Genomic DNA, 11,316 nt, shown 5'->3' on the forward strand with positions numbered 1-11,316 from the left:
AAAATTTGGTCCTAGTTTCGTTCTTAATTTTTAAATACTGATTTCCTGTTTTACGCGACATGTCATTCTCTTACAATACATTACCTTTAATTCAAAATACTTATCTAAAAAAAGATAATTCCAAGGGGACCAACCACCCCATACTGATGGGGTACTGACGGGCACACAAGCTCACTTCAGGTCCCGCACGGATGATCCAGAGCCGTTCAATACTTTCCAAAAAAAATGAATCCAAAATCTAAATGAAAAAATATAAGATTGAATCGAGCACCTGTACATATCAAATTGAGCTGATTTTTTCATAAGCCTACTCAATTTAGTTTTAAATTATTGAACGGCTCGAATAATTTGTGCAAAACCCAAAATGAGCCTCGTGTACCTATCGATACTCCATCTGTACGGTAGTGGTCGGTACCAATAGCAGAGTTCTTCGAAAAATAGTTAACGGGACGAGGCCTTCTCCCCATAAATATTTATTGTCATTTGATTTTATTTTTGGTAACTCCTGTGAGTTGTAAAATGTGGGGCATCGGAAATCCCTAATTGCCGAAAAATTCAACGACAAAACGACTTGTTCATACGTCTCTCTCTCTCTCTCTCTCTTGTCCAACAGTCTGTCTGCACTAGGAGTATAGACTACTCGAGGATTTGAGGTTTTCTTCTGCGTAACATGAGCAATCAGAGCCAAGGCGAAGTCGACGCAGCAAACGTAATGGCTTCGGCCATGAAAGCTGCGGAAGATCTGTACAACATTCGCGACACCTATTTCCCATCAAATCCAGATGACAAAATCTCCCGTCTCCAAGCCCACTCAGATCTCGCTCTCAACCTCCTCGATTCCATTCCTTCAGGTAACTTACTCTGCTAGCCTCTCCAATCCTCCCATACATCTACCTACATATATATATGTACACGTACGTGCTTATATATCAGTTAGCCTCACTGTACCTGTTTGGTTGCTGAGAAAATGCATTAGAGTACATGAATGCAATATCCATAAGCTGTAAAATTGATTGGGCAATGTAAATTCTAACCTTGAGAGCCACGGCGAATATATGTAGGGTGGCCGATTGTGCTTTTCACGTTGATTTTCTGTTAGCTGTTATTATAACTTGCAAATTTTAAAGGGTGGCGAATTTATAGAACTTGAAACGAAGTCTGGTTAGTACTACTGTAATAATCAGGTTATCACTAAGGGCACCATAGATTGATTTCCCGGGAGCCATAGCTCAAAGGAAGGCTGAGTCCCTCGCAGCTGCTTCAAACCTTAGTCACATAATAGTTCAGTAGGACCCCCACTCCCACTCTTAGTCCTTGCTCTTGCGAATTTTAGTAGGTTGGATGTTTTTGAAAGATGTTTTCACGCTCATGCTTGCGCTTACGCTCGCGCATTATGTAACTTAGCTTCAGACTATGGCCAGATTCACCACCATAACTACCTAATCCCAAACACAGCTAATTCTAACCAAAAAACCAAAATCAGAAATTGAGAACGCATTACTCGATTGGAATCAGGACAAAAACCTATTAGAAAAATTGGAATCGAATTTACAGTCTGTAACTCATGGTTTGCGAAGCCCTAACTTTCTCCTTCTCTGTGTCCATCTCTTTAGATAGATAGACATATAGAAACATCTCATCCACCAAGCAACAACTCAGAGTTAACAGAGCAACATAAATGTCATGCTATTATCTTTTACTACCGATACAACTCAGAGTTAGTTTTGCTTCATATCTTGTCTCTCTGTCCTTTTCTGCAACCTACAATTTTAGTTATCAAGTTATGTATACCTGCAATGCAACTCTTGCGTGTTTGAGTACAGAGCAAAGGAAATTACCTATGCAACGTGCAACGTATGAATATTTGAGAGGAAAGATATTGGATGTGTTTCCTGAATATAGGAAAGAAGCAGAAGATCATCTCTCAAAAGCTGTAAGAAATAAAAAATTTGAGCCCTGACTTCCTATTTGCTTGATGGGCTGCCTTGCTTAGGCTGAGTATTGTTTTCTGAAATTCTCTGTTGCAATTCCAGGTAAAGTTGAGTCCGTCTCTTGCAGATGCTTGGCTATGCTTGGGTAACTGCATTTGGAAGAAGGGAGATCTACCTTCAGCAAAGAACTGCTTTACACTTGCACTAAGCAAGGTATGTTTTTTCATTTCAGATGATTTTCCTTGTTTCAGGAATATCAACGATGATGCATTTCAATTTCCATCTCTGTTGTATTTTCAACTTCCCGCCTGTTCATCTACCATGCAGGGTCCAAATAAAAAGATACTTAGTCAATTATCAATGCTCGAAAGAAGAATGGCTCAAGGTACGGATCATATTGCAGTGATACTTGTCTGTTTCCTGGCATGGTAACATCATACTGGGGTTCTCAGCTCTTCAAAAGATAATATGAGTGTGCTCTCAATTTTATTTGGGACTTTGGTCTGGTGACTCCGGTCAATATTTAACAGTCTGGTCTGCTGCTTAGATAGCTATGGATGGCAATTTGAGGTGATTCCTGCTGGACTGCAAGTGCAACTAACCAGTTTTCACACTCATAAGAGTTGAACATGTCTGGGATCAAGATTCCATTGATTTTTAAATGCTTCATTTTCAGTTCCGTTAACTCGTTATCTTAGGATCTCAAATCTAAGTCTACTAGGGGGCACCCCTTTGGCTTAGGAGTTGGGGCATATTCAACCAGTCTTGAGACATGAATTTGAGTCTCCCCAAAGTTTGGTAAAGAAAATTATCTGAAATCAAATTGTTTTGATGCCTTGCTATCCTATAGCTTTGGTTCTTTATGGCATGAAGCCTAACGTCGTGGACTCTTTTTCCTTCATCCTTCTGGCTCATCACACACACACACCCGCCCTCTTTTTCTCCATGTGTTTATTGTCTGTTTCTACACACTGTTTGCATTAAATTTATCCGAGGAGATTACTTAATCTGCCTTGGTTAATACAACAATCAGCAGATGCTCTTGATCTTTGTAAATTTTGTTCTGAGCTCTGACTGATACATTGACCTGTTGCTTCCTTCCATTGCCTTTGATGCCTTTTACTGGAAGCAAGTACTGAGATATGGTGATTTTTGTTGGAAGTTGGAACTATCAACTATGTATATGAGTTGATTTGTGAATATGTAAATAGTACATTTATTAGTGTCATACGCTGATGTAAGAAACAAGTAAAATACTTTCTATTATAGAGAATCCAAGAATGGGAGCTTCCCCATCAGTTCTCAGATATGAACCTCATTCTCATAGTCATATGAGACGGTAGAGCTTTACGTGTGATCTCTGACCTTATGCATCAAATATATCACAAAGAATCAAACCTAATCCTGTATTCCTTTTCTAGGTGCTGAAAATCAGGCAGAGATTGTCGAGGAGAGCATCAAACATGCAAAGGAAGCTATAATGCTGGATGTGAAGGATGGAAACTCTTGGTGTAAGCTATAATGCTGGATGTGATTATTAATTGGCTCCATTAGTAATCACATGGAGTATGCTGCATAATACAATATTTTAGTTTCTAGTTAGTTTTGAACTTGTCATCGGCTCCTATCCATGAAAAAGGATTGCAATGGGGCACAAGGGTCCTATTTGGCTTCCTTGTACATGATCCCCGAATGGATTCTCCTACTTTGACTGCAACTAGGTAGTGTGTCTACTGTCCCTATCCCTGACAGGGAGGGTTTTTCCCCATCCCAAATGTCCCTGCCCTAGTAGTCACTGAGTTAGTACTCCCTCAGTTCCACCCTAAGAAGCATAGACATGGATACAACCATACAGGATATAGGCACGACACGGACACGCAGACACGTTATTTCTCAGAAAATTAGGACACGGACATGTCGGGGATATGTTAAATGTAATGTGTAGTTGTTTTATAGAGGTTTGTTATGATTTCATATAAACGTCAGAGACATTTTAATGCGTCCTTAGCATGTTCCAAGAGTGTTGTGGTTGTTGCCACTTGCCAACATGTTCTAGAATATCCACAATATGTCTAACTAAAAGAAATATAGTAAAATCATTAGACAAGTATTTAGGAATGTCCAATACGTGGCCGGAGAGTGTCGTAGACGTGCCCGTGCTTCTTATGTCCCACATTGTTTGGGCTTTTGGGGGAATCCAACTCTTTAAGGAGCATCATCATTACAAACTAAAAATAATTCAATTTCCCAAAATACCCTTGATTTGACATCTTATATGAAGTCAAAAGAGTTATCCAATGTTTATTCGATTTAAAAAGATAGGGCAAAATAAGAAATGTACTCTATCTTGCCCATTGAAAAGTCGAAACGGACATACACTTTGGGACAACAAAAAATGGAATCATGGGCCAAGATAATGGGACGGAAGGAGTATATGCTAAACCTGGAAATGGAACTCTATATCATTTTGCTTCATCACACCCCAGGGGAAAAAAATAAAGGGAAAGAGGGCCTATGTTCATGTAACTAGAATAAAACATTGAGGCTGATGATATGTAGCTCAATATACATAAAACCCACAGCAGCATCACAATAGATCATGGAAGTATCAGTCTTGTACAAAATGTTGGAAAAAGGCAGAAACAGAACAGTGGCCATTTTCCATCATTTGTCAGCAAAAGTGGAAGAATAAAAATATGGAGCCCTGGAGCAAACGGCTACTACGGTGACCCTTCCTATTCTTGATGTTGGACAAGGGTCCAGCACCAGTACATGACTTCTGGTGAAATGTACAGGCTTCATAGGATTGGGCTTATGAAATGACTCAATAGACACAAGGTGAACTTTATAAGACATTACGGTCAAATATCTATGTTATGAAGTTCTAAGAATCAGGAAACACTAAGTGCATTGGGCAGAAGTTTGCGGACGTTCAACAAAGGGTGATAACGGAGGGTCGACTAGACAAGACGGGTTAACTTGCTGAATCAAAGGAATGCTCATCTGCCCTAGGTTTGGGAAGAAGTTCTTATACTTTCCTTCCCCCTTATGCAAGGGTTACAGACTCTAACAAACTCAATGCTTGCATTGCCAATAGTGATTCATAAGTTGCAACACGGATATTTGGCAACAATTTTACACGTCCCCGCGCTTTGCTTCGCTTGTGCATCTTTTCTTGTCAAAACTTCTGTATTATGTGTACAAAGTGTGTAAGTTCTCATGAAAGGATGTGAATTATCCGAAGTGAGTTAAGAAGGGTGACTTTTGAGATGGTAGGGTTACTAAAATACTGAACGTTTGTACAGTTAGTAGTATCTCATCTGAGACAGCTAAGAGCCTAAGACAATTGCAATAATCGTGGCTACCTGCATTAGTAAAGGAGAAAAGGAGAGGAAATGAGATGTACTGAGGAAAGAGAGCAAAAAAAAAAAATCTTTTGTGGCCTTCTGACTTTTTTGAGCTTATTATCCTTTCTAACCTGAAGTTCGAAAGCCGGACCATGTATCTATAATTCTAAAAATTATTGCCTATTCTATCGGTCATATATTTGTCTAGAAATGGTTTGGTTCCAGGGTTTATGATTCTTTTTTTTTCTTCAACAATGTTTGTGTCTATATTCTCTTTGTTTATGTGTTTACATCTTACTGGCAGACAACCTAGGAAATGCCTGCCTCACATGTTTTTTTGTGACTGGAGCATGGGATCACAGCAAACTTCTGCAATCTTTAAAAGCATACCAAAATGCTGTATGTGCACGCAGTAATAAGTTTCTCGTGATTCATTGGTTTTCTTTGGATTATGCTGTTTTCTGATACTGCTATATTAGCTATCTAATGTTAGCTTCTCTGCTACTATAATTTATGTCTTTCCGAATTGTGAACTATGTTATTACATTGTGATATGCATCAGGAGAAAGACGAGAGCATGAATTCCAATCCCGATCTCTATTTCAATTGTGCCACAGTAAGTTTTGAAAATTTTCCAACTCTTTCCTTTCTAAGTTTTCTCATGTAACAAGACTTTCTGGGAAGTACTTTTCATCTACTAGAAGCCTAGAACTGGATCTTCTTGAAACATTTGACTGTGCAGCATTTCTTTATGTTCTTATGTGTTCCTTTCCCTTTCCATGGTGGATCTGGACCATTTGGCTGTAGCCTATAAGTAAATTGGAAGCTGAGGTTCCTTTCACAAGTCTGGAACCAGGGATTAAGAAAAATGAAAAATACAATAGGCTATTTTTACGAGAATCCAAGGGTGAATTCATTTTTGTGACTTGTTCCGTTTCTTGGTTGCATTGTTTCAAGGATGGAGAATATAGGTGAAGGGGTAATGGGAGAGATACTTCTGACTTCTGTGATTCGAATTGCCTCTCAGTAGGACATATACAAAACCAGCTGTGCTTGATGGCATGGAGGTCTTCAGGGTTTACGAATTTGCTAATGTGAGACATTGCTAAAGAGGTGTGGGCGACAGATTATTGCAATGTATGTGAAGGAGCAAACGTAGTTCAGGTAGGGACACTTAAGGTGAAGAGGGCAAAAACCATCCAGAATGGAATGATAGTAATATGTAAAAGGCCAAAACAAGATTATGGGTACCTTTTCCGCTAAACTAAATGGACTACAGGCTAATGGCAATATTCAAGTTGTTTCCGCTAAATGGTATTTTAGTAATAGTTGATGTATCTGAAGAGAATGGCCTGCCTAGAAATCCATGAAAACATGGGCTTTCGTCCATTTAGTCTATTTAGTTTAGCGGAAACGCACCCTAATATGTGACCCCGAATAGCTATGAGGATAGTCAAGTGGTTATTACCCCAATTAGTAGCTTTCAAGCTGAACTGCAAGATCCTCCATAACCACAACCCATCCTGTGCCCATAGGTTAAATTGTGTCTGAAATTACCTCATGGTGAGCGTACTTGAGAATCTCACGTGCAGTTCTCCCTCCTTTTGGTAGTTTCCCTCCCCTATTTAGTGAAGTGTCGATTTTTTGTTTGTTTAAATCTTTTGTATCTTTGTGAGTTGTGTGGTTCCATGAGCTTTAAGTTCACTTCATAAAATGGGTTGTCATAGTCATGCCTGTAGTCGTATATTACAACCTAAGCAGTTTTTAAATGTTCATTTTCCTCTAGCCTTAGCTTACTGTTAACCTGTACATCTGTTAAACAGTTGGGGTGGTTGATGAAATAGTGGAATGGTGAATCAAGTAGTTTCAATGGTCTATTTTGGAGAACTATTAGTTGGTCAACGTTCATATCCTCCTGCACTAGACATTAAGAATTTACATAGAGATAAACAAATACTAGCATGGCATAATGGTCACAATTAAGGCAACACTGTCCTTTTGGTTCATGCAAACTTAAAGTTTGCTTCAGAGTCTTGAAAAGGAACCTAGGGCTGTGAGTTGTCCACTCTAGCATCCCTATTCCTTGAGAATAACAAGGCTCAAAGAATTTGAGCTGCACAAAATTTGGACAACTAGTCAGATTTGGGACAGCTACAGTTCCATGCATAAAGAAAGGGTAGGTGCAGAGGTGCATATCTTATGCAAACAAAAATTGCACAGAACTTGTATTGTTACTATGTACCCAGCTATTTCCTGGGAGGACCTTGTACATATCTTTTATTTTTCGGACAAGTAATTAAATTTTATTGAAAAGGCATCAAGGGGATGCCACCCAAGGGGAGGACCTTGTATATATCATACAATACAAATAACTCCGTAGCTAATAATGCCAAGTAATTGCAAAGCTTCTATGCGGATTGCATGGATGTGTAATGTCCTGCATTTACTGTCGTGGTCCTCATGGTTTGTGGTGCAGTTTAATTGTACTATTTCTCCTTATTCAAGGAATAAGAATAAAACCAATAAGAATAAAACCGCTCTTATAATTTGGAAACCTAGGTCCCAACTATGTTTGGCCCATTACGGTTGCAACCGTTGTATCTTGTTTTAGAGTTTCTTTCTGCCTAACATAGCCATGACTTACTTCAATAAGTCATGCAAACTTCGGCATCATATACTTATTAGGCATTTAAGAATAAAAATATCGTTCACCTGTTATTGGTCAAAGTCAGTGGTTGATGGGAATAATTTTTTTTTTTTTTTTATAAGTATGGGAATAAATTTACTTCTTAGAGGATTTGAGATCTAGTTGCCTTCTGGTTTTTAGTTTCAGTGATTTTCCATGTAGTTTTATAATGCTCAATAGAAAAGTTGCCTGTCAACCAAAAACCAAAAAAGGTGGAAATTATAAAGCGAAAGACTCAGGCAAATTGCCATGGGGAGTTGGCAAATCCCATTATTTATTTGTGATTTGAGATTATGGGATGTTTTTGTTCTGTTTGTTAACCCTTCTGCGATCAGCTCATCTTGGCTGTTCTTGTATACTGTAGGTACATGGCTTAGTGTGTACGTATATGCATGTATTTTAGACACCTCTAATTTAAGGGTTTTCTTACATAGCCTACCTATTCGCATGTCCATGATCAGCCTGTGGTCCGTCTATTAGATTTTTACTGTCTTGCTTTCATCGTACATATGTAGCTTAAATTAGATCTTAGTTTTATTTGTCAGTACAAATGTGTTCAGTTACCAAAATCCATTTATTCAGGTAAACAAATATCTAGAGAACTATGAGAGGGCTCTCAGTGGATTCGAAGCTGCTGCCTCAAGGGATCCTGGTCTCAATTCTACTGAGGAGGTTCGCAAGATAGTCAACCTTCTAGACAAGTTGGAGTCTTTGTTGAGGGTAATGAGTTCCTCCTTCACGTTACCATATCAGTGGTATACAAACATAGTGGATTCAGCTGACGTAGAAAAGCAATAACTTTAATCTGTTTCTGCTTTAGTAGGATGGCTTTGGTGGTATGTATCTCCATTTCATGGAACATGATGGGTTAATGGAATTCTATAAACTGAAATAATTTTGAATAGATAAATATGCTCTCTTCATTGCTTCACCTGGATTGGTAGTGATTTTTCAACAGTGTTACCCTCAGGATGTCTTGTGCTCTAGTTTTCTTTTTCATAGAGAGCAGGCGCTGTCATAATTTCCCTTTGTTTTACAGGGACAAACTAAAGCAAAACGACTTAATTCTTTGGCATCATCTCTGGCTGCAGTTAACTGTAAGCAAATTTTGTGCTTTATTTGATGGTCTACTCCCTTCTAGTGAAACTGTTAGCCAATGTTTTATATAATTGAACTTCTTTTATCATGCTAGTGAACCCTTCATACAGAAAAGCCACTGTAGGCATTCTCTCGGACGGCCTGAATAAAAAAGTTGCAATTATTGGGAAGGTGTTGTTCTTTGTTAAGCATGAGAATGTGGCTCCTTTGTAAGTTCCTTCAAAATTTCACTCCAAGTCGTCTCTCGTCTCTGTCTCTCTGTGCACAATCGGTTGTGCTCGAGATGTTGGGCCATATGCATCACTTTGTGCTTTTAGTGAGGTTGAACTAAATTTCCTTTGGCTCTACAGATACTACTTGGTTTGTGATTCAGATCAAAGTTGCTATGTTCTCTCGGTCTATGGGATACGCGATGAGGCGGTAAGTTACTTGGACTCTGGTTGATGTCTTGTAAGGTGCAGATCCTTTTCAATTGGATCTTGTTTTCTCTTTCCCCCCCTCGAATTTCAACAAATGGAAAATAGAAAAGTATAGAACAACAAATCATAGGAAAGTGAAATTTTCTTGTTGTCTTAGAGGGCTGTGCTGTGCCTCTAGCAACTGAAGAAGTAGTAGAACAACAGAAGGATTAACAATCCGGATCTTTTCCGGTGCCTTATCATTGTCATTCCCAGTTCTGAATGACCGTTAGGTGAATAGTTCCCAACAGTTAGGAATGAACAGCTTGATTTTATTCAATTATGGCTTCAATTACTTCAGTGCGATATTGAGATCAAGGACCCCTTGCAGATTAAAGAAGGAGATCAGCTCACATTGTTGGAGCCTAATTACCATGATGTTGATTTTTCTTGGAACAGGAAGGTATGTGCTGTATTTTAATCCTCCTGTTTCTTAGACTTCAGTAGGCTAGTCATGAGTTGGGAATCTAAACTAGTACAGTAGTACTTAGTTATCTACAAGTAAAATCCATCTCATTTTATTGGCAACAACTCCCCCTGGAGAAATTAATCATGATTCTTCTCCCTAACTCCCCCTAGAATTGGGCCCCTGATGTTAATGACTTGATTTGAGCTTATTGATCTATTAGACAACTAAACAATTATCTTGTTCTCTGAGGCTTGAAATCCATTCACGGTTCGGTATTCACAACAGCTCCCGCAATATAAATGAAAATGAGTCTTCCTCCCAACTCATGTGAAGAGTGAATTGAGCCCATGTTTGATGATCGTCCTGTTGAGTTATATTCTTTGAAGTTAGGTAGGACTTAATCTCCTGGTTCCTTAAAGAAACTTATAATAGCATTTTCGTGTGACTCTTTGTGCGCCAGGCGTACAGGTTCAATTCAGTCCGTGTGGATTTCTTGGAACAAGTTATTGTGAATGGGAAAGCTATATCTTCTACCCAAGCAGTTCGGACAGCAATTCTTGCTCAACATAAACCTTGAAAAAGGTTTAGTCATTGGCTGCTGCAATAGTTCGATTTTTGTGAATGTGATGTAAAAAAAGAATAGGGTTAGGAAGAGAGGAAATAATGAATACAGTTAGTCGTTGCCACTAGTTCAATTACAGCGGTAACAGAAGTGCGGTAACTTCTGCTTGTACTCTTTGTTTGATTTTCCAAAAATCTCATTCTTTTGCTCATGGGTATTTGTATTTGATGTAGTATATTTTACCATCCATGAACTACAAAACAAATGCGGTTTCTATGCAGTGTTAATGCCTGTAAATTTGAGACACGATATCAATCAGACTTTCAACCTTGGCAGAGACATCATTGCTACTGCAAATTTTCTAGGGTCCTTTGATGTTCGAATCTCCATTGTTGTTTTCTCCAAGAACTTGATGGTAACCCATAGAAAGTAATATCAGCTCAAAGGTTATAGAACCTGACATACTGCAATGGAGGAATGATGCGGAACAATGGAAGAAACCAATTGCCATTTTTTTTTTTTAAACTACTTCTACAATATTTGTAATTGTTAGCATTTTACTGCGGATAGGCATTTTGTAAAAGTAAAGGAACAACTCACTGCTTTTGTGGCTCGTGATTTTGATGTCGAGATGATCTGGTAATTAGGGAATTGAGTGCTTATCAGTTAAATGAACATGACAACATACATTTTTGGCAAAACTCACGAAACCATTTCCGTAAGCTTTCTTTAAACTTATTCCATATTTCTGCTCCTCTGATGAGCTTCTCTCCAACGAAAACCATCACCTATTTGTCATCAGTTCGGCCTGATGGACCATACTGT

General features: G+C 38.6%; 1 protein-coding gene across 2 annotated transcripts; it reads left to right on the forward strand.

Moving 5' to 3' along the window:
* The first annotated feature begins 473 nt into the window (after positions 1 to 473).
* On the forward strand, positions 474 to 10,826 carry LOC131302070 (uncharacterized). 2 transcript variants are annotated; one of them, XM_058328653.1, is made up of 13 exons: positions 474 to 851; positions 1,824 to 1,933; positions 2,034 to 2,144; positions 2,259 to 2,316; positions 3,353 to 3,442; positions 5,583 to 5,677; positions 5,841 to 5,894; positions 8,547 to 8,684; positions 9,004 to 9,061; positions 9,157 to 9,271; positions 9,413 to 9,482; positions 9,852 to 9,923; positions 10,390 to 10,826. In XM_058328653.1, exons 1-13 carry the CDS (start codon positions 671 to 673, stop codon positions 10,504 to 10,506), a joined length of 1,269 nt encoding a protein of 422 aa, XP_058184636.1. In that variant the 5' UTR covers positions 474 to 670; the 3' UTR covers positions 10,507 to 10,826. The 2 variants fall into 2 exon arrangements, 1 of the variants encoding a protein (XP_058184636.1); XR_009191590.1 differs by having other exon boundaries at positions 520 to 851; positions 9,413 to 9,517; positions 10,390 to 10,423.
* Positions 10,827 to 11,316: the final 490 nt, after the last annotated feature.

Source organism: Rhododendron vialii, chromosome 9a, assembly GCF_030253575.1.
Source record: "Rhododendron vialii isolate Sample 1 chromosome 9a, ASM3025357v1".
In the NCBI taxonomy this organism is placed as follows: Eukaryota; Viridiplantae; Streptophyta; class Magnoliopsida; order Ericales; family Ericaceae; genus Rhododendron; species Rhododendron vialii.

Coding starts and splice junctions, on each gene's coding strand:
- LOC131302070 (XM_058328653.1), top strand. CDS start 671: ATGAGCAATCAGAGCCAAGGCGAAGTCGACGCAGCAAACGTAATGGCT. Junction 1,934..2,033: donor AAGATCATCTCTCAAAAGCT/GTAAGAAATAAA, acceptor TTGCAATTCCAG/GTAAAGTTGAGTCCGTCTCT. Junction 9,272..9,412: donor CATGAGAATGTGGCTCCTTT/GTAAGTTCCTTC, acceptor TTGGCTCTACAG/ATACTACTTGGTTTGTGATT.